At 39.8% G+C, this 20,275-nt stretch overlaps 1 protein-coding gene across 1 annotated transcript in view; it reads left to right on the plus strand.

Annotated features, from left to right (window-relative positions):
* UTP4 (UTP4 small subunit processome component) overlaps positions 1-20,275 on the plus strand; it is a 32,744-nt gene that overhangs the window by 1,914 nt on the left and 10,555 nt on the right. Inside the window, exons 3-9 of the mRNA XM_082676862.1 lie at positions 1,933-2,124; positions 7,758-7,842; positions 9,485-9,574; positions 12,491-12,702; positions 17,833-18,004; positions 18,116-18,207; positions 19,805-19,901. Coding sequence (XP_082532988.1) covers positions 1,933-2,124; positions 7,758-7,842; positions 9,485-9,574; positions 12,491-12,702; positions 17,833-18,004; positions 18,116-18,207; positions 19,805-19,901 — 940 coding nt within the window. The remainder of the gene's footprint in view (positions 1-1,932; positions 2,125-7,757; positions 7,843-9,484; positions 9,575-12,490; positions 12,703-17,832; positions 18,005-18,115; positions 18,208-19,804; positions 19,902-20,275) is intronic.

Here is a 20,275-nt window from a genome sequence, read left to right on the forward strand (position 1 = left end):
AAACATTTTGGTGATGTAATATCAGGAAGATGGATTCCTAAGTTCATCTGTCTGAGAGAAGGTAGATTTATATGCCTTATATTTGGGAATAAAGATTTTAAATTAGGTAAAGTACTGTTTGGGTGTATGCAAAGGGCTGTTACAGCAGCATATTTTTCAAAGGCAGTGATTACTGATTTCAAGTGCAATAAAATAATTCCGGTCACATTTACTGAGTGCCTTACATGCCATAGGCACCATGAAATAAATGAATAGAAGGAAAAATGAATGAATGCAGTGCCCAGCAACTTAGTACTTGGAATTTAGGCACTCTGTAAATGTTTCTAAATGACTGAGTGGCAAGTATTAGGCATTAAGATGAATGTCAGAGGCCCTACCTTCAAGGAGTTCAAAATCCAGTGGGGGAAAGGTGAGTATACAGTTTGCAAACAGTGTGGCAAATTTTATGATAGACCTAAGCAGAGGCATAGAATCTTAGTGGAGAGGTGCCTTCTCTGATGAGGTGTGTTTAGGATTCCTGGAAAGAGATGACTTACTGAGCTGATCCCTGAAGCACTAATAGGAGTTAAGAAATTGCTGGTCACCACAAAGGAGTCACATTCCATAGAATGAAAAACATGCTATGGTACATGCTTGTTGCATCCTGTGATTTTTCTTGTCATTTACGATAATTGGAATTATATAATAGTTCATATATATTTGTTTAATGTCTTCTTCCTTGCTGAACTTCAAATTTTATGAAAACAAGGACCTTGTCAGTGATATTCATGGCTGTATTCCCAACATTTAGCAAGTGCCTAGGACAAAGACACTGCTTAGTTAATACATGTTGAATGAATAAGTCAACTGGTCTTTACCTAGTACCTCTTATTTTCCTCTCCCATCTGTTTTCTTTTTTTTTTTTTGAACAATTAATTCAGTCTAGTCTTCCACTTTCTCTATGTTCCCTTCCCTGGTATTGAAGATTGCTTAGCTCTGAACAAGAGCTTGTTTCTCAGAACAAGAAAACATTATATCTCTGAGAGTGAAGAGTAGTGCCTAGGAGTAAGGAGACCCACATTCTCTTCATGTCGTTGACTTTGGCCCTTTGGGCAAGCCACTTAATTAATGAATATTTTGCCTTTTCAAGTTCAGATAGGAAAAATTATACCTCCTCATTCCCTTTTGTATCAAGCAGATATAAGAATAAAATTCCTGGGCTTCCCTGGTGGCGCAGTGGTTGAGAGTCCGCCTGCCGATGCAGGGGACACGGGTTCGTGCCCCCGTCCGGGAAGATCCCACATGCCGTGGAACGGCTGGGCCTGTGAGCCATGGCTGCTGAGCCTGCGCGTCCGGAGCCTATGCTCCGCAACAGGAGAGGCCACAGCAGTGAGAGGCCCGCGTACCGCAAAAAAAAAAAAAAAAAAAAAAAGAATAAAATTCCTTGATAGTATGAATGCTTTTTGAGTGCTAAGAAAACACTTAGAAATCTGAGACTTGAATGAAAAGCTGGAGTGAGCTGCCTTTGTTTAATTTTTTAAACAGCTTTTAATTGGTGAAATTGACACACGGTAAGCAACGTGTATTCAAAGTGTATGTATTGGTAACTTTTGACATGTGTACACCTTTGAAATTATCACTCAATCAAGATAATTGCCATGATTTTTAAAAATTAGATACATCAGATACAAACTGGATTGTCTGAAACTTTATTGTCTAAAAAAGGTTTTGCAGAACAAGTCCTAGTAAAAGAAACAAAACCTACTGTATAAGTAACTAAAATGTGAACCTGAAAAAAATGAAAATATCAGTAACATGATCTTCAGATAGTGTAAAACCCCACACTAGTTGTTTCTAGAGAGGCATTTTGATTTTCACCTTTTTGCCTGTGACCACTCAGTGCTAGTAGCTGATGAATTCGTGGTGGGTTGAAAAGTTATGGTGTTTCTGTAGTTTTTCCCAGGTCATGAGTCTCGGGCTACAGAAGCTCTGTGCTGGGCAAACGGACAGCGACTGTTTAGTGCTGGACTCAATGGAGAGATTATTGAGTATGATTTGCAGGCGTTAAACATCAAGTATGCTATGGATGCCTTTGGAGGACCCATTTGGAGCATGGCTGCCAGCCCCAATGGCTCTCAACTTTTGGTCAGTAAGCAACTATTGGTAATTCAAACCAAGATTTCTCTTCTGCCCACTTAAACTTGCTTCCTTATGTTCATAGGAAGGTGAAATTGTATTATAGCATGTAGCAACTCCACTCTGAGCTGGATTCCAGCAACCAAGCAAGCAATTGTATCTGGATTCCAATACGAGATACAAGATTGGGATTCTTGTTGGGGATTTAAAACTCCCTTGTCCTTTGGCACTCTTTCTGCTGCTACTTTGGACCTTGTTGATTCATTTATGAAACCAGAGGTTTCAGTTTGGTTCAGCATTTCCCAAACTGTGTTCTTTGGAATTGGGAGATGTAGAAACTGTCTTTTGTTTTGTTGTGCCTTGTGTTTTATGATAAGTTTTGTTTCAGAAATACGGCGTACTAAATCCTTCTGTAGATTCACAGCACACGTTAGTATATCTAAACTTCTGATAGGTCCTTCTACAAGTCAACCTGTGGAACCATGTTTTTCCAGTGTTTCTCAAAAAATTTTTGAGCACAGACTTAAGACTTCCCCTCCCCCCGAGAGGGCAGACAGCAGAAGCAAGAAGAACTACAACCTGCAGCCTGTGGAACAAAAACCACATTCACAGAAAGAGACAAGATGAAAAGGCAGAGGGCTATGTACCAGATGAAGGAACAAGATACAACCCGAGAAAAACAACTAAATGAAGTGGAGATAGGCAACCTTCCAGAAAAAGAATTCAGAATAATGATAGTTAAGATGATCCAGGACCTCGGAAAAAGAATGGAGGCAAAGATCAAGAAGATGCAGGAAATGTTTAACAAAGACCTAGAATTAAATAACAAACAAACAGAGATGAACAATACAATAACTGAAATGAAAACTACACTAGAAGGAATCAATAGCAGAATAACTGAGACAGAAGAACGGATAAGTGGCCTGGAAGACACAATGGTGGAATTCACTGCTGCGGAACAGAATAAAGAGAAAAGAATGAAAAGAAATGAAGACAGCCTGAGAGACCTCTGGGACAACATTAAACACAACAACATTCGCATGATAGGGGTCCCAGAAGGAGAAGAGAGAGAGAAAGGACCAGAGAAAATATTTGAAGAGATTATAGTCAAAACTTCCCTAACATGGGAAAGGAAATAGCCACCCAAGTCCAGGAAGCACAGAGTCCCATACAGGATAAACCCAGGGAGAAACACAGAGACACATAGTAATTAAATTCGCCAAAATTAAAGACAAAGAAAAATTGTTAAAAGCAGCAAGGGAAAAACGATAAATAACATACAAGGGAACTCCCATAAGGTTAACAGCTGATTTCTCAGCAGAAGCTCTACAAGCCAGAAGGGAGTCACATGATATACTTAAAGTGTTGAAAGGGAAGAACCTACAACCAAGATTACTCTACCCGGCAAGGATCTCCTTCAGATTCATGGAGAAATCAAAAGCTTTACAGACAAGCAAAAGCTAAGAAAATTCAGCACCACCAAACCAGCTCTACAACAAATGCTAAAGGAACTTCTCTAAGTGGGAAACACAAGAGAAGAAAAGGACCTACGAAAACAAACCCAAAACAATTCAGAAAATGGTCCTAGGAACATACATATCAATAATTACCTTAAACGTGAATGGATTAAACGCTCCAACCAAAAGACAGGCTTGCTGAATGGATACAAAAACAAGACCCATCTATATGCTGTCTACAAGAGACCCACTTCAGACCTAGGGACACATACAGACTGAAAGTGAGGGGATGGAAAAAGATATTCCATGCAAATGGAAATCAAAAGAAAGCCAGAGTAGCAATACTCATATCAGATAAAATAGACTTTAAAATAAAGAAAGTTACAAGAGACAAGGAAGGACACTACATAATGATCAAGGGATCGATCCAAGAAGAAGATATAACAATTATAAATATATATGCACCCAACATAGGAGCATCTCAATACATAAGGCAACTGCTAACAGCTATAAAAGAGGAAATCGACAGTAACACAATAATAGTGGGGGACTTTAATACCTCATTTACACCAATGGACAGATCATCCAAAATGAAAATAAATAAGGAAACAGAAGCTTTAAATGACACAATAGACCAGATAGATTTAATTGTTATTTATAGGACATTCCATCCAAAAACAGCAGATTACACTTTCTTCTCAAGTGCACACGGAACATTCTCCAGGATAGATCACATCTTGGGTCACAAATCAAGCCTCAGTAAATTTAAGAAACTTGAAATCATATCAAGCGTCTTTTCTGACCACAATGCTATGAGATTAGAAATAAATTACAGGGAAAAAAACGTAAAAAACACAAACACATGGAGGCTAAACAATATGTTACTAAATAACCAAGAGATCACTGAAGAAATCAAAGAGGAAATCAAAAAATATCTAGAGACAAATGACAATGAAAACACGACGATCCAAAACCTATGGGATGCAGCAAAAGCAGTTCTAAGAGGGAAGTTTATAGCTATACAAGTCTACCTCAAGAAACAAGAAAAATCTCAAATAAACAATCTAACCTTACACCTAAAGGAAGTAGAGAAAGAAGAACAAACATAACCCAAAGTTAGCAGAAGGAAAGAAATCATAAAGATCAGAGCAGAAATAAATGAAATAGAAACAAAACAATAGCAAAGATCAATAAAACTAAAAGCTGGTTCTTTGAGAAGATAAACAAAATCGATAAACCATTAGCCAGACTCATCAAGAAGAAGAGGGAGAGGACTCAAATCAATAAAATTAGAAATGAAAAAGGAGACGTTACAACAGACATCACAGAAATACAAAGCATCCTAAGAGACTACTACAAGCAACTCTATGCCAAAATGGACAACCTGGAAGAAATGGACAATTTCTTAGGTATAGTCTCCAAGACTGAACCAGGAAGAAATAGAAAATATGAACAGACCAGTCACAAGTAATGAAATTGAAACTGTGATTAAAAATCTTCCAACAAACAAAAGTCCAGGACCAGATGGCTTCACAGGTGAATTCTATCAAACGTTTAGAGAAGAGCTAACACCCATCATTCTCAAACTCTTCCAAAAAATTGCAGAGGAAGGAACACTCCCAAACTCATTCTATGAGGCCACCATCACCCTGATACCAAAACCAGACAAAGATACTACAAAAAAAGAAAATTACAAACCAATATCACTGATGAATATATATGTAAAAATCCTCAACAAAATACTAGCAAACAGAATCCAACAGCACATTAAAAGGATCATACACCATGATCAAGTGGCATTTATCCCAGGGATGCAAGGATTCTTCAATATACGCAAATCAATCAATGTGATACACCATATTAACAAATTAAAGCAGAAAAACCATAGGATCATCTCAATAGATGCAGAAAGATCTTTTGACAAAATTCAACACCCATTTATGATAAAAACTCTCCAGAAAGTGAGAATAGAGGGAACCTACCTCAACATAATAAAGGCCATATACACCCACAGCAAACATCATTCTCAATGGTGAAAAACTGAAAGCATTTCCTCTAAGGTCAGGAACAAGACAAGGATGTGCACTCTCACCACTATTATTCAACATAGTGTTGCAAGTCCTAGCCTCGGCAATCAGAGAAGAAAAATAAAAGGAACAAATTGGAAAAGAAGAAGTAAAACTGTCACTGTTTGCAGATGACATGATACTAACATAGAGAATCCAAAAGATGCCACCAGAAAACTACTAGAGCTAATCAATGAATTTGGTAAAGTTGCAGGATACAAAATTAATGCACAGAAATCTCTTGCATTCCTATACACTAATGAAGAATTTGAAAGAGAAATTAAGGAAACACTCCCATTTACCATTGCAACACAAAGAATAAAATACCTAGGTATAAACCTACCTAGAGAGACAAACGACCTGTATGCAGGAAACTATTAAGACACTGATGAAAGAAATTAAAGATGATACCAACAGATGGAGAGATATACTGTGTTCTTGGATCGGAAGAATCAATATGGTGAAAATGACTATATTACCCAAAGCAATCTACAGATTCAATGCAATCCCTATCGAATTACCAATGGCATTTTTTACAGAACTAGAACAAAAAGTCTTAAAATTTGTATGGAGACACAAAAGACCCCGAATAGCCAAAGCAGTCTTGAGGGAAAAAAATGGAGCTGGAGGAATCAGACTCCCTGACTTCAGACTATACTGTAAAGCTACAATAATCAAGACAGTATGGTACTGGCACAGAAACAGAAACATAGATCAATGGAACAAGATAGAAAGCCCAGAGATAAACCCACGCACCTATGGTCAACTAATCTATGACAAAGGAGGCAAGGATATACAATGGAGAGACAGTCTCTTCAATAAGTGGTGTTGGGAAAACAGGACAGCTACATGTAAAAAAGTGAAATTAGAACACTCCCTAACACCATACACAAAAATAAACTCAAAATGGATTAGAGACCTGTATGTAAGACTGGACACTATAAAACTCTTAAAGGAAAACATAGGAAGAACACTTTGACATAAATAACAGCAAGATCTTTTTTGATCCACCTCCTAGAGTAATGGAAATAAAACCAAAAATAAACAAATGGGACCTAATGAAACTTCAAAGCTTTTGCCCAGCAAAGGAAACCGTAAACAAGACAAAAAGACAACCCTCAGAATGGGAGAAAATATTTGCAAAAGAATAAATGGACAAAGAATTAATATCCAAAATATATAAACAGCTCATGCAGCTCAATGTTAAAAATATAAACAACCCGATCCAAAAATGGGCAGAAGACCTAAATAGACATTTCTCCAAAGAAGACATACAGATGGCCAAGAATCGCATGGAAAGCTGCTCAACATCACTAATTATTAGAGAAATGCAGATCAAGACTACAATGAGGTATCACCTCACACCAGTTAGAATGGGCATCATCAGAAAATCTACAAACAAATGCTGGAGAGGGTGTGGAGAAAAGGAACCCTCTTGCACTGTTGGTGGGAATGTATATTGATACAGCCACTATGGAGAACAGTATGGAGGTTCCTTAAAAAACTAAAAATAGAGCTACCATATGATCCTACAATCCCACTGCTGGGCATATATACCCAGAGAAAACCATAATTCAAAAAGACACATGTACCCCAATGTTCATTGCAGCACTATTTACAATAGCCAGGTCATGGAAGCAACCTAAATGTCCATCGACAGACAAATGGATAAAGAAAATGTGGTACATATAGACAATGGAAAGACTCCCCCCCCCCCCATTCTTACCAGTAGACTGGGTACTTGCAGAGATTTAGTTTTCTGTGATGGATTTATGATTTTTTTAAAATTTGTACTATTTTGTAATACCTTGACGTATCTCCATTTAGGTGACACAGTTAATGGGTCTTTTATTTAGGCCATGGGTGTCCAGCAGAGACATGCTATGAAATCCTGTTTCTCCTCCATGTCCTATTCAGGAATTGTGCCCCTAATTGGCCTGCTTTCTGGCTAGGACATGAAGACTGCCAGGAACACACTACCAGTTTCTTGGTACCAGTACTTTTTCCCTCTCACAAACTATTTTTCTCTTTCAGAACAAGTGTTAGCTTGAAGGAGGAAATGTATATATTTAGTTCTATAAAATGCTTTCTTTATTTTCTACCCCCTTTTCCATAATAGGTTGGCTGCGAAGATGGATCTGTGAAACTATTTCAGATCACCCCAGACAAAATCCAGTTTGAAAGAAATTTTGATCGTCAGAAAAGTAAGGGTTATTTGTGGTGAGGCAGTGAGTAGTCTTAACAAGAAGTTATATTTCTGTGCCACTGGAGATGGGATATTTTCCCATGGGTCCAGGTAATATTTTATCTATATGCTAACTTTCTGTGAGTGCAGCGTATGTGCTAGATGCTGTCCTTAGCTCAGGTCCTCTCCGTTGTGTAGCATAGCTATGATTGCCTGGTTAAGTAATAATACAGGAAGCTAGCAATCCAAAATAGGAAAGTGAGTGTTTCTGTGTAAATCAGTTTGTTAGTTCTCACTTATTTTTGTGAAGTTTTAACAAATGTGCGTAAAGTCTCAGAACTCGGATTTTTCTTTAGGAGCTGTGGTTCTCAGTTCTGCTAGTACTTTCAAGTTGAATGGGGGAATTTTATAAACAATTGCCTCTGTTCCACCTGGACTGACTGACACTGACATCCAGAACAGAGCCTGGCAAACTATTTCTGTGAAGACACCAGCTAGTAAATATTGTAGGCTTTGCAGGCCCTATAGTCTCTGCCAACTCTTGTCATTATAGCACCGCAGTTGCCCTAGATAATACTTAACAAATGCTCATGGTTATGCTCTGGTAAAACTTCATTTACAAAAACAGGTGGTGACCCCAGTTTGGCCTTTGGGCCATAGTTTGCTGACTCCTTTTCTATTATCCACTTTTTTTTTTTTTTAACATCTTTATTGGAGTATAATTGCTTTACAGTGGTGTGTTAGTTTCTGTTTTATAACAAAGTGAATCAGCTATACATATACGTATATCCTCGTATCTCCTCCCTCTTGCGTCTCCCTCCCACCCTCCCTGTCCCACCCTGACTCCTTTTCTAGAGAGTAGTGTCTGATGTGTTCTCTGTATCCAATAGTAATGTTTATCCTCTGCTAATCAGATCCCTGTATTGTTTGTTTTTAATATCTCCTGGGTGTTCTTTTTTTAATTACAAAGGTGATATAATGCTTGGTAAAAATTTCATGCATTTAGCCAAGTGTGAAAGAGAAAATAAGTGTCTCATTTCACTCTGTAGGCAACATTTTGGAATTAATCTGGACTTTTTTGTATATTCAGATAGACAAATACATTCACAGGAGTGCTTGCACTTGTTTTTCAGCTTAGTTTTTCATTTGATGTATCACAGACATCTTTCTGTGTCAGTCATGCCAGTCTGCATGGCATTTCATTTTATGGTGTTCCATAATTTATTTAACCAAACTCCTATTGATGGATATTAATTTTGTTTTTACTACTATAGCCAGTGCTGTAATGAACATTCTTATATACACTTGGGCATTCCTGTAAATATTTCTTTTTTGTTAAATTCCTAGTGCAATTACCATGCCACATTTGCACGTTTAAATTTTGTTAGGTTACTACCAGATCACCTTCAAAAGGTTGTGCTTATCTACACTCCCATCAACCATTTATCCATTATTAAAAGTAAGTATCAAATATGTCATCGTGGGTCCCAGGGCAAAGTTGTCCCTCACCTGTTATAAAACAGTCCTTCGCAAGAGCGCAGTAGATGAACTTTAAGACTATAGAACGCTAGCCCTGTAGATGTTTGTGGAAGGAGAACTCAGTTACCCTTTGCTGTATATTATGTGTATGTCACTTTCTCTTTTGTTGTACAACTCCCAAGGTCGAATCCTGAGCCTCAGCTGGCATCCCGCTGGTACACACATTGCAGCTGGCTCCATAGACTACATCAGTGTGTTTGATGTCAAATCAGGTGACTGTTTTTCTCAGTTCATTTGGGGTGTGGGTCTTGTTTGTCAGAGCCACATTTCTGGGTTTCCAAGAGCTTGTGACCTTATGCTTTCATGAACCTTCTGAGATGTCACCATGAATTTCACTTGTTTCTTGGATTACTACTGCTGCTTTTAGGGGAATCTTGGTTCTTCAGTGGAATACAGTATTTTTCATCATAAGAATTCACACTAAAATTTGCCCTCAACCAGTGAGACATTTACTATGAGCAATCAGTAGAATACCTATTTATATATACCAGTTCTTTGTAAAAGTGGGTGTCTGTAGTTGAGGAATGTAAGATCTTGGTAACATAGTTGGTGAGACTTGAGATCAGAAAGATAGAGAACAACGTGCTTCCTCTGTCCTTGGCCTAGAGAATTGGCTGATGGATTCCTTCAGTGAGGAGACTGACTTCAACTTGTTAGGTGGCTGTGTCTACTCCCCGCTAAGATGAGAGGAAACACAGGGCAGACACGTTGCCTTTTTCTTTTTCCTTAGTGCTTGAGCAAGTTTTTTATTATCAGTTATATATGCATATAGTCAAAGAATTCCTTAAGGCTTGTTACAAAAAAGCAGGAGTCCCCCTATATCCCTTCTCCCACTCCTCAAAGGCAGCCACCTGCAACTCTTAGCTAATTCTTTTGGTATTTATCTTTATGCTATACATAGTATGCTTAAAATGCTTTATTTTTTTCAGTTTTAGCCTATTATTTATTGACTTCCACTATTTAACCCTCTTTCTCTGCCCTTTGCCACATGTAGCAATATTTCCTCCTGATCCTCCCAGTATGGTTATGTTCTAACTTTGTTCAGATTAGCAGTTGATGTTTTTATTCTTAGACTATATACATACAACTTGCATAGTAAATTTCTTTTCCTTTCCTGTATGCTTTTTGTTAATGCTGAGTGTCTGTCTCTGTCTCTCTCTTTTGTGTGTGTGAGATTGAGATATATATATATATATATCACTAATTCATCTCCACATTCTTCCAGTTGTATGATTTAGGTTCAGCTACATCTGGGTTTTTTTTCTGGTTTTTTTTTGTTGTTGTTAGTTTGTTTTGGGTTTTTTTGCGGGATCTTAGTTCCCCCACCAGGAATTGAACCTGGGCCCCTGCAGCGAAAGTGCCAAGTTCTAACCACTGGATCGCCAGGGAATTCCCACATCTGGTTTTCTTTCTATCACTTTTATCTCCTTGAAGGTTTCTCTCCCAGAGCCTTCTGCCCTGCTCCAGCTTAGTGGAGCCAGTTTCTGGGCCTACTGCACAACTCTGAGATCTTGAACTCTGGTTTTTCAACCATTCTGGAGATCCCCTTTGCTTTATTCTCCAGTAGAGTTCCCTGTTGCCAAGTCATTCATTTTCGTAGTTTATCACTTTGTTTGATGGATCCTGAGAAAGGGTTTCTGAGAAAGAATTCTAGTTGGAAATTATTTTTCCTTAGAATTTTGAAGCTGTGGTTCCACTGTCGTCCAGCTTCTAGTATTGTTATGGACTCTGATGCCTTTCTGAGAGTAGATCCTTTTTGTAGGTTTTTGTGGTTGGTTTTTCCTGGGAGCTTTTAAGATCTTCCCTTTATCTTTACTGTTCTGAAATGTAATAATTATGTTTTTTGTTGTGTGGATCTGTTAACATCCATTGTATTGGACAACTTGGTAGGTTCCTTTAATCCAAAAACCCATGTTTTTCATTTCTGAGGAAAATTCTTATAATTATTTTGTAAAGGAGTTTCTTTCCATTTTCTCCTTTCTGGAATTTTATTACTGGAATGTTGCCTCTTCTAATTTTCTTTCTTTCTTTTTTTCTTTTTCCCCCTTGTTATTTTTCATCTCTAACTTCTTACTTTGCTTCCTGGGAGAGTTTGTCATTTTTATCTTTCAGTCCTTTTATTGAGGTTCTCATTTCTGCCATTCATTTCCAGAGTTCTTTTTTGTTTCCTGAATGTTCTTTTTTACAGCATTCTCTTTTTGTTTCATTATACAGTATACTAACTCTTCTCCAAGACTATTCATGGTAATAGCTGTGAAGTGTTCTTCGCCCTGGCTTTTTCTCACCTTGTTGTTTATTTTTTTCTGGTCCTATGTTGGGCCTCTGCCTTTCATATTGAGGCTTTCCTCCCGTGTCTAGAGGTTCCTTTCATCACCACACGAATGGTGCTGATCACATCTGAGCTTCATTGAGGAATGGTCTGGCTGGACTGTTAGCTTGGGGATGCTCTCAAGACAGGCTCTTTAGATTTTTTCTCTTGTGCTGGTCATATTTCTCAGAACTGTTTTTTGTTCTCCTGCCTGGTGACAACAAGCCCAGCCATCAGCATTCTAAGAAGAAAACTGGTGTTCTCAATACAGAGTTATAACATTTCACTTAATCTGTGTTCCATGCATCACCTCTGTTTCCAGACTATCTGGAGTCACCAGTTGCTGAGTCTTCTGAGGATTCCATGGTATAAATCAGGTGGTTTCTTGGCTTTTCCTATTGTGGATTTGGGACTTAGTTTTAGGGTTCTACTAAGTCGGTTACTACTCCATGTCTGCTTTCCAGTTCCCCAAATTTTGGCACTATTGTCTTCTCTCCCTTTCTCATGGGGATTTGGAAGGGAGCAGAGTGTAATGTGTGTGTGCAGTTGGCTGCTTTTCAGTGAAGCCTCAAATGTCTCGTTTCCATTTCACCTCTCCACCAAAAATTCCTTTTGTCTGCAACCTCCACCACCACCGCTGCCCTCCTTCTTCAGGGAACCATTTTGGTGTTCCAAAACTGAGTTCACCATAACCACTGTTTACTGGCTGTCTGTGGTGTGTGCTCAGGCAGCTGACTTACCAGATGCCTACCACAGGCAGCTTCTGAAGACTGAGGAGAAATAAGTGCCATTCACATGCGGGCTTTGCTTTCTTTTTCAGGAAGCGCTATTCATAAGATGCTTGTGGATAGGCAGTATATGGGTGTGTCTAAGCGGAAGTGTATCATATGGGGCGTGGCCTTCCTGTCTGATGGCACCGTCATAAGCGTGGACTCTGCTGGGAAGGTGCAGTTCTGGGACTCAGCTACCGGTACCCTTGTAAAGAATCATCTCATCGCAAATACTGACGTGCAGTCCATTGCCATATCTGATGTGAGTATAGTCCCTGTTTGAGCAGTTCCTGTACAACCTGGGGCATGAGTAGAGAAGGCCCTGTCAGTGGTGTGCCACAGACACTGTTCCCTAATCCTGAATGTTGTAGTGGAGGAAGATTGAGTTTAGGACAATGCATCTGAAAACCCACACATTTTTCCTGAACACTTATTCTCCAACAGTTAGTTAGAGAATATTCTCTAAACGATTAGTTAGCAGAGAGGTTTTCTTCAGACACTCCCTGTCCCCAGTTAACCCCGTCTGATTGTAGATAGGGCACAAGTATTCTAGAAGAATCTTGAGAAGTTCTATTTCCTCTCTCTGCCTGACTGTTCTGCTTCCTATCTTGGAACATTAGAAGGTAATTTTATAGTGATTTCGACACTACTGATTTTTCTCCTGTTTGTATAGGAGTTAAAGCAGGTTTGTATTGAACATGTGTGCCTCTTGCCATCTTGTAACATGAATTCTTAATCAGAAGCCTTTGGAGGGCTTCCCTGGTGGCACAGTGGTTGAGAGTCCGCCTGCCGATGCAGGGGACATGGGTTCGTGCCCCGGTCTGGGAAGATCCCACATGCCGCGGAGTGGCTGGGCCCGTGAGCCATGGCCGCGGAGCCTGCGCGTCCGGAGCCTGTGCTCTGCAACGGGAGAGGCCAACAGTGAGAGGCCCACGTACCGCAAAAAAAAAAAAAGTAAAAAAAAAGAGAAACCTTTGGATATTTTAGCAATGAGGCACAGGAAGTGATTTTGAGGTTTGTTTTTTTTTTAATGTTTATTGGAGTATAGTTGATTTACAATGTTGTGTTAGTTTCTGCTGTACAACAAAGTGAATCCGTTATACATACACATATATCCATTCTTTTTTATTCTTTTCCCATATAAGTCATTACAGAGTATTGAGTAGAGTTTCCTATGCTATACACTAGGTCCTTATTAGTTATCTGTTTTATATATAGTAGTGTGTCTACGTCAATCCCAATCTCCCAATTTATCATCCCCACTCCCGCTTCTCTCCCCACCCCGTAACCATAAATTTGTTTTCTACATCTGTGACTTTGTTTCTGTTTTGTAAATAAGTTCATTTGTAACATTTTTTTAGATTCCACATGTAAGCGATATTATATGATATTTGTCTCTCTGTCTGAGCTTTGAGGTTTGTTGACTAGATCTTTTATCTTTACGTAATTAGTTTGAGTGTTGTTTTCTTACTTAAGTGTGTCTAGTGTAGAGATCACTCCTGCTTTCTTTTCTTGCCTATAAAATGTTCCTATCCCATTCCACAGTTTTTCCATGAGAACAATTTGTTAGTGCTAAAGCCCTATAAAACATGTAGATGTCACATATAAACTATAATAGAAGTCAAGGTTTAAGTGAGTGGAAGGAATTCTCCTTTTAAAATAGAGTTTTGATCCAAAATGGTTGTAATTATTAGATAGTAAGACTTAATTATTAAATTTAGTACTATTTAAAGTGTAATTATTTAAGGATTATGCACCTGTTCGAAGACCAGAGAAGATGTATATTTATTGCTATGGAACAATTTCCAGGATATATTGGTAAGGGGAAAAAGTAGAACAGTATTACAGTGTATAGTATAGTATATAATAGTGTAGTAAGGAAAGGTAGAGCAGATTTATATATTAGATATTTATATATGAGATATTCTAGGACTTCCCGGGTGGTCCAGTGGTTAAGACTCAGCACTTCCATTGCAGGGGATGTGGGTTCAATCCCTGGTCAGGGAACTAAGATCCTGCATGCTGTGTGGCATGGCTAAAAAAAAAGAGAAAAGAAAAGAAACAGATATTCTATGTGTATACAGTTTTGCTAGTATATACATAGAATATCTCTGGAAATATTGAAAATGCAAATAATGACAGTTTCTGGAAGAAAGTTTTTGGGGGTAGGTGGAAGACAGGTGTAACTTGTACTGTGTACCACTTTATACTGTCTGATCTTCTACCTTGTGCCTATATTACTCTATTGCATTAAGTCTTAGATACAAATGATTGTAACATGTCATAATTTTATTATCATGGGAAAGAAGAAATACTTTTATTAAACTATGACAGAGTGGTTTTTTAAATGTAAAATTCACATTTTATAAGCACATAATATAAGCTTTTATAATATAAACTGACACAATGCTTTTTTAAACATAAAATTTTACTTACTGAAGAGCTTCTTGAGACTTAAACAGAAAATTTCTGTTATATGACTCTTACACATATATAAACAGGAAAGTATGTGTGAAATAAAATGATAAGGGTATTCCTAGAACTTCTTCACGTTCAGAGTTGGACTCTGAATCACTTGAACTCAGTTATTGGGGTCCATGTTTCTCACACATGCCTCCCAGCCATCCACAGTGTTGGTAGAAGATGATCCAATATAGTCCCAAGATTTTCTTTTAGGCTTTTGACAACTGTTCTGCAAGTTGTTTTTGTTTTGTTTTGTTTTATTATTATTTGGCTGTATCGGGTCTTAGTTGCTGCCTGTGGGATCTTCATCATGGTCTGCGGGATCTTTCCTTGAGGCGCGTGGGATCTTTCCTTGCAGCACACAGGCTCTTCATTGTGGCGTGCAGGCTTCTCTAGTTGCGGTGCGGGCTTCTCTACAGTTGTGGCGCGTGGGCTTTGTTGCCCCACGGCATGTGAGATCTTAGTTCCCCAGCCAGGGATCAAACCGCGTCCCCTGCATTGGAAGGTGGATTCGTAACCACTGGGCCACGAGGGAAATCCGTATTCTGCAAGTTTTGACGTTCATTCTTTATCTGAAGATGTCACATAACACAGATTGACAGATATAAATATTTTGATATCAGAGATGTTAAGATGTGAGAAAATGTGTGCCTGAGAAGCAAGGGATTGTGGTACTTTTTTTTTTTTTTTTTTCAATTGAAACGTGCAATTGTACAAATTCCAGTCCTCAAAAATGCTTATCACAAACTCTGGAGTTGGGCAGAGTTGGGTTTGAATCCCAGTCATACCACTTAATAGCTACGTGTCTTCCTTGGGCAAGGTACTTCTAAGTCTCAGTTTCTTCCTCTGTGAGAACAAGGAGGTTAGTAATACATGCTGCATGGCGTCTGAGGAAAGATTAAATGGGTTGTGCTTGTAAAGTGCTAAGTAGAGTGTCTGGCACAGCGAGTGTGCTATTGCCATTTTCACATCTCTTTTGACACCAGTCCTAATTTCAAGGCTTTTCTCCACACTCTCTTGCCAGAACAGATGGTTATATTTAGATTTCTTTTCAGTGGTTTCTCATTGACTAAAGAGTGAATTGTGGCAAACACCCAGTCCTTTGATCTTCTTAGAAGCCTTTCACCTCCATCAAGTAGGCAAGTACTGATTCCTTTAGGGAGTTGTAGGGAACATTTGCCTTCATTTAGAGGTCAGTCCTGAGATTTTGTGTTCCCTGTGAAGCAGTCACTCTTTGATTAAGTTAGTGTGTGTGTGCGCATGTGTGTGCACATGTGTGTGCGCGCGCGTGCGTGCACTTGCGCACCCCCCAGGTCTGTTTTTCCCTTGCTTCATTCCTGTTGCACCCCAAGAGAGCCCTTTTCTTTTGTTTGCTTTTCAGTTCTTTTATGATTCCACCTCAGGGAAAGAGAATGTGGAGTGAGAGGCCTCCCTTCCCAGTTCTTCTCCGTAGGTAGTACTTTGAGCAAACAGCCACTTGAACTGTTTAGTGGAGGTGATGGAGAGAGCGAGTGAATTCCTAAGCAGCTCAGTATTTCCACTTTTGCCTTAGGCTAATGGTTTTCAAATAGTATCCTTAGAGGAGGTGAGGGAGAGGCCTGTGCCCGGAGCAAAGGCTTTGGCGGTAGATACACGTCTGTAAACTAACAGACAGGTAAACTCCTGAAGTTCGTTTCCTTATCTGTGTAAAGGGCTATTAAATGATGATTGGGGGGAAAAAGGGTAAAATCATAATTCATCCAAACATGAAATGGAAGTATGTCAGAGATTTTCTGTAACTCATTAACTAATGAGGGAACCAGTAAGTTACAAGCAGTTCTAAGGGAGAAATCAAAAAACACAGTTATGTAAGGCCATCAGGAATGCTGAAATGATTTACAAATTGTTGCAGGACTCAGTGTCCACAGGACAATCATCAGCTGCATTCTACCGAGCAAAATTCTTTTGCATCTCTATGCAAGAGAATCTTTTGCATCACTCTCAGTTTTTTTACAATTTATGGAGTTGTAAAGTAGCTCTAGGACAATCAGAGGGCTCACCAGCCAAGGACACCGGTACTTGTTATGCTCATTTCAGTCTTTTATAATTTCTCCTGCTAGGACAGATGATACTTAACCTTGCAGGTTATTGAAGGATTAGAGATGATATGACATACAACGTTCCTAGCACAGTCAGTGTGTAGTTGATGGCAGCTACATGCTCACATGTGTGCAGACATCTCACTTTTCTTGACTTCTCACCTACTCTTTACACCGTTTGATTGGTTATCTACTGATCCAGGTTTCTGATTTTTCTCAGTACCCTATCAAGCCTCCTGTTTTGTTTTCTTACTCAAAGTTATGTGCATTTTTAAAAATGAGTTAAAATGAAAATGGTTTTGAGATTATAGACGAATTTTAAAAAGTAGTTGTAGACACAGTAAGACCTTTTAAAACTAACAGAAATCCTCGTGCTCAACATGCTGACAAGAGAGAGCCTTAAACTGGGGACCAGGGAACCTGCATCTTTGTGATATTGATCAGGCCACTTCCCCTCCTCAGCCCACCCTCTCTTCATCTCTAAAAAGAGGACAGTGAATTTTAGGGTTTTCTAAGCTTCAGTCTTTTGACTGCCAGTTTTGCGACCCCTCCCCTTTCCCCAATATTGTTGCTATTCTAATGAGGTCGGGTTTGCATTATATGAAAGCACGCTAACAGTTTGAAGTACTTACTGTTAATTTTGTCAGTAGGGGGCGCTTTGTTACCTATGCGCGAACTTGCTCCCCTGATGGAATTGTTAGCTTCTGGAGGAAAAAGACCCCTGCAACCTCCCTTCAATTCTGGGCATAGGTTTTCCCCCTAAGCTGCCCAGACAGAAAACCTCGGGGAATATTTTAAAAACTGGGCCCTGTTTTGCTCAAATGTACCTCCCTAATGATTTACTTTCTCAGCAAGAAGACAGTTTCGTGGTGGGCACAGCCGAGGGGACAGTGTTCCATTTTCAGCTGGTCTCTGTGACTTCCAACAGCAGTGAGAAGCAGTGGGTGCGGACAAAGCCATTTCAGCATCACACTCATGACGTGCGAGCCGTGGCCCACAGCCCCATAGCACTGATATCTGGAGGTGGGTTTCAGTCTTGGCCGGGACTGCTTCATTACTTTGCCCAGCTGTGGTTATTTTCATGTGGGACTTTTTCTAATTCCAATATTTTTTCTCCTCTCCCTCCCGCTCCAGGCACAGACACCCACTTAGTCATTCGTCCTCTCATGGAGAAGGTGGAGGTAAAGAATTATGATGCTGCTCTCCGAAAAATCACTTTTCCCCATGTAAGTATCATCCTCTAATGCCCACCATGCCCTCATCTCCCGGTCTGCCTGTCCCATAAGACAGCACAGCTCACTCTTCTTTGGCAGATCTGTTGGCCTTCTGTAGTTACCTTCTTCTTCTTTCTTCCTTTTCTTTCTAAGGCAAGCCTCTGGCAAAGATGTTTACAGGGGCCAAGAGATTTACAGCAGCATTCGTAGTTCAGTTTCTGGGGAAATCATTCCCTTTTCCCAGTAGGTGTGGTTTATGGGGATTTTGTTTGTTATTAATTTTTTAAAATAAATTTATTTATTTTATTTATTTTTGGCTGCATTGGGTCTTCGTTGCTGCGCACGGGCTTTCTCTAGTTGTGGCGAGCAGGGGCTACTCTTTGTTGCGGTGCGCGGGCTTCTCATTGTGATGGCTTCTCTTGTCGCAGAGCATGGGCTCCAGGTGCATGGGCTTCAGTAGTTGTGGCACGCGGGCTCAGTAGTTGTGGCTCATGGGCTCTAGAGCACAGGCTCAGTAGTTGTGGCACATGGGCTTAGTTGCTCCGCGGCATGTGGAATCCTCCTGGACCAGGGCTCGAACCCGTGTCCCCTGCATTGGCAGGCAGATTCTCAACCACTGTACCACCAGGGAAGCCCAAGGCTGGACTTTTTATTATTCTGGGTGGGAGCAGGAGAATCCAGGCTTCCAGTGTTCCTTTCTAGGTAAATCAGTCATCTTTCCAGGCTAGAAACTCTTCTTCCCACTACCTACTTCTACATTCCATTCAACCAGTAAACCTTACTGAGTCTACCTCCTCGTTCTCTCTTGAATCTAGCCATTTCTCTTTGTCTACACTGCCATTAACCTAGTTTGGGTCAGGGTCGTTTCTCCTCTGGATTTCTTTACAGTAGTTTGTTAACAATCTCCTTTTATTTAGATTTGTGTCATTCTGGCCTGTTCTCCATTGATGCGTTCAAAAAGCAACTTTGTTCATCCCTCCATGCTTAAATGCCTTTGTTGGTCATTGTTGTCCTCAGCGTAAAGACCTAATTCCTTAGCATGGCTTATGAAACCTGTCTTGATCCGGAGAAGACAGCCTCTTCCCTCACCTCTGTTCTCACGCACTTACATTACCCCCACCGCCATCTGCACTCAGTCTGGCAGTTCTGAAAGACTCCTTTTTATTCCCTCTCATTCTCTCTTCCCTTTGAGCTATTTCTTGTGCCATCCCTCTGCTTGGAACGTCCTGCCCTACCTTCTTTGCCTGAGTACTCTTTACCAGTGAGCCTCATCTGGGCTCCTGTCTTTACTGTCATGAGGCCTTTCTACTTTTTTCCATTACATACTGTGCTTAGCCATGTTAAAATTCTTTGCACACTTAATGTAATTGCCTGTTTAATTTTATGTCAACCCTTTAAACTGTAAGCTTGAGAGCAGTAGCTAGGTTTTTATTTACCACTATGCTTTTAGATCCTAGGACAGTGCCTGGCGAATGGTAGTACTTAGGAAATATTTATCAAGTAAATGGATTTTAACGGTAAAAAATGTTCTGAGGTGTTGCTGCTGTATCCAGTACTGAGGCAATAGATGACTCCGGCTTGTTTATGTGTTTTTGATTCTTGGATACAGCGACGTCTCGTTTCCTGTGCAAAAAAGAAGCAGCTTCTCCTCTTCCAGTTTGCTCATCACTTGGAACTTTGGCGACTGGGATCCACAGTTGCAACAGGTAAGATGGAAGAAAGTTTTTTTCCAATAAGAAAACTGGAGGTAGAAGCCAGAAATGGCAGTTGAAATTCTGCTTGTGGAAAAATGGAAGTAGGTTTGTCTGTGTCCTTTTGAACTTACGGTTTCCCACCCACTAGATAGAGCAGAGGAGTTCCTCAGAGTGTTAAAATTGTTAGCAGGACACTGAATCATCAGTGAAAAGTTTTCGGTTCAGTATGGTGCACTGCAGGATATAGTGGTCCTGAGGGTAGTGGAATCAAAGTTCTCCCTGGTTAGACTGGGATCAAAACAGGCTGTTGAAAAATGACAAGTTTTAATGTGGGGTCGTGACGGGCCTGCATGAAAAAGAAGGTTGTGCAGATCTTACCAGGGCGA

The sequence above is a fragment of the Grampus griseus genome, assembly GCF_964374135.1.
Source record: "Grampus griseus genome assembly, chromosome: 19".
Classification (NCBI taxonomy): domain Eukaryota; kingdom Metazoa; phylum Chordata; class Mammalia; order Artiodactyla; family Delphinidae; genus Grampus; species Grampus griseus.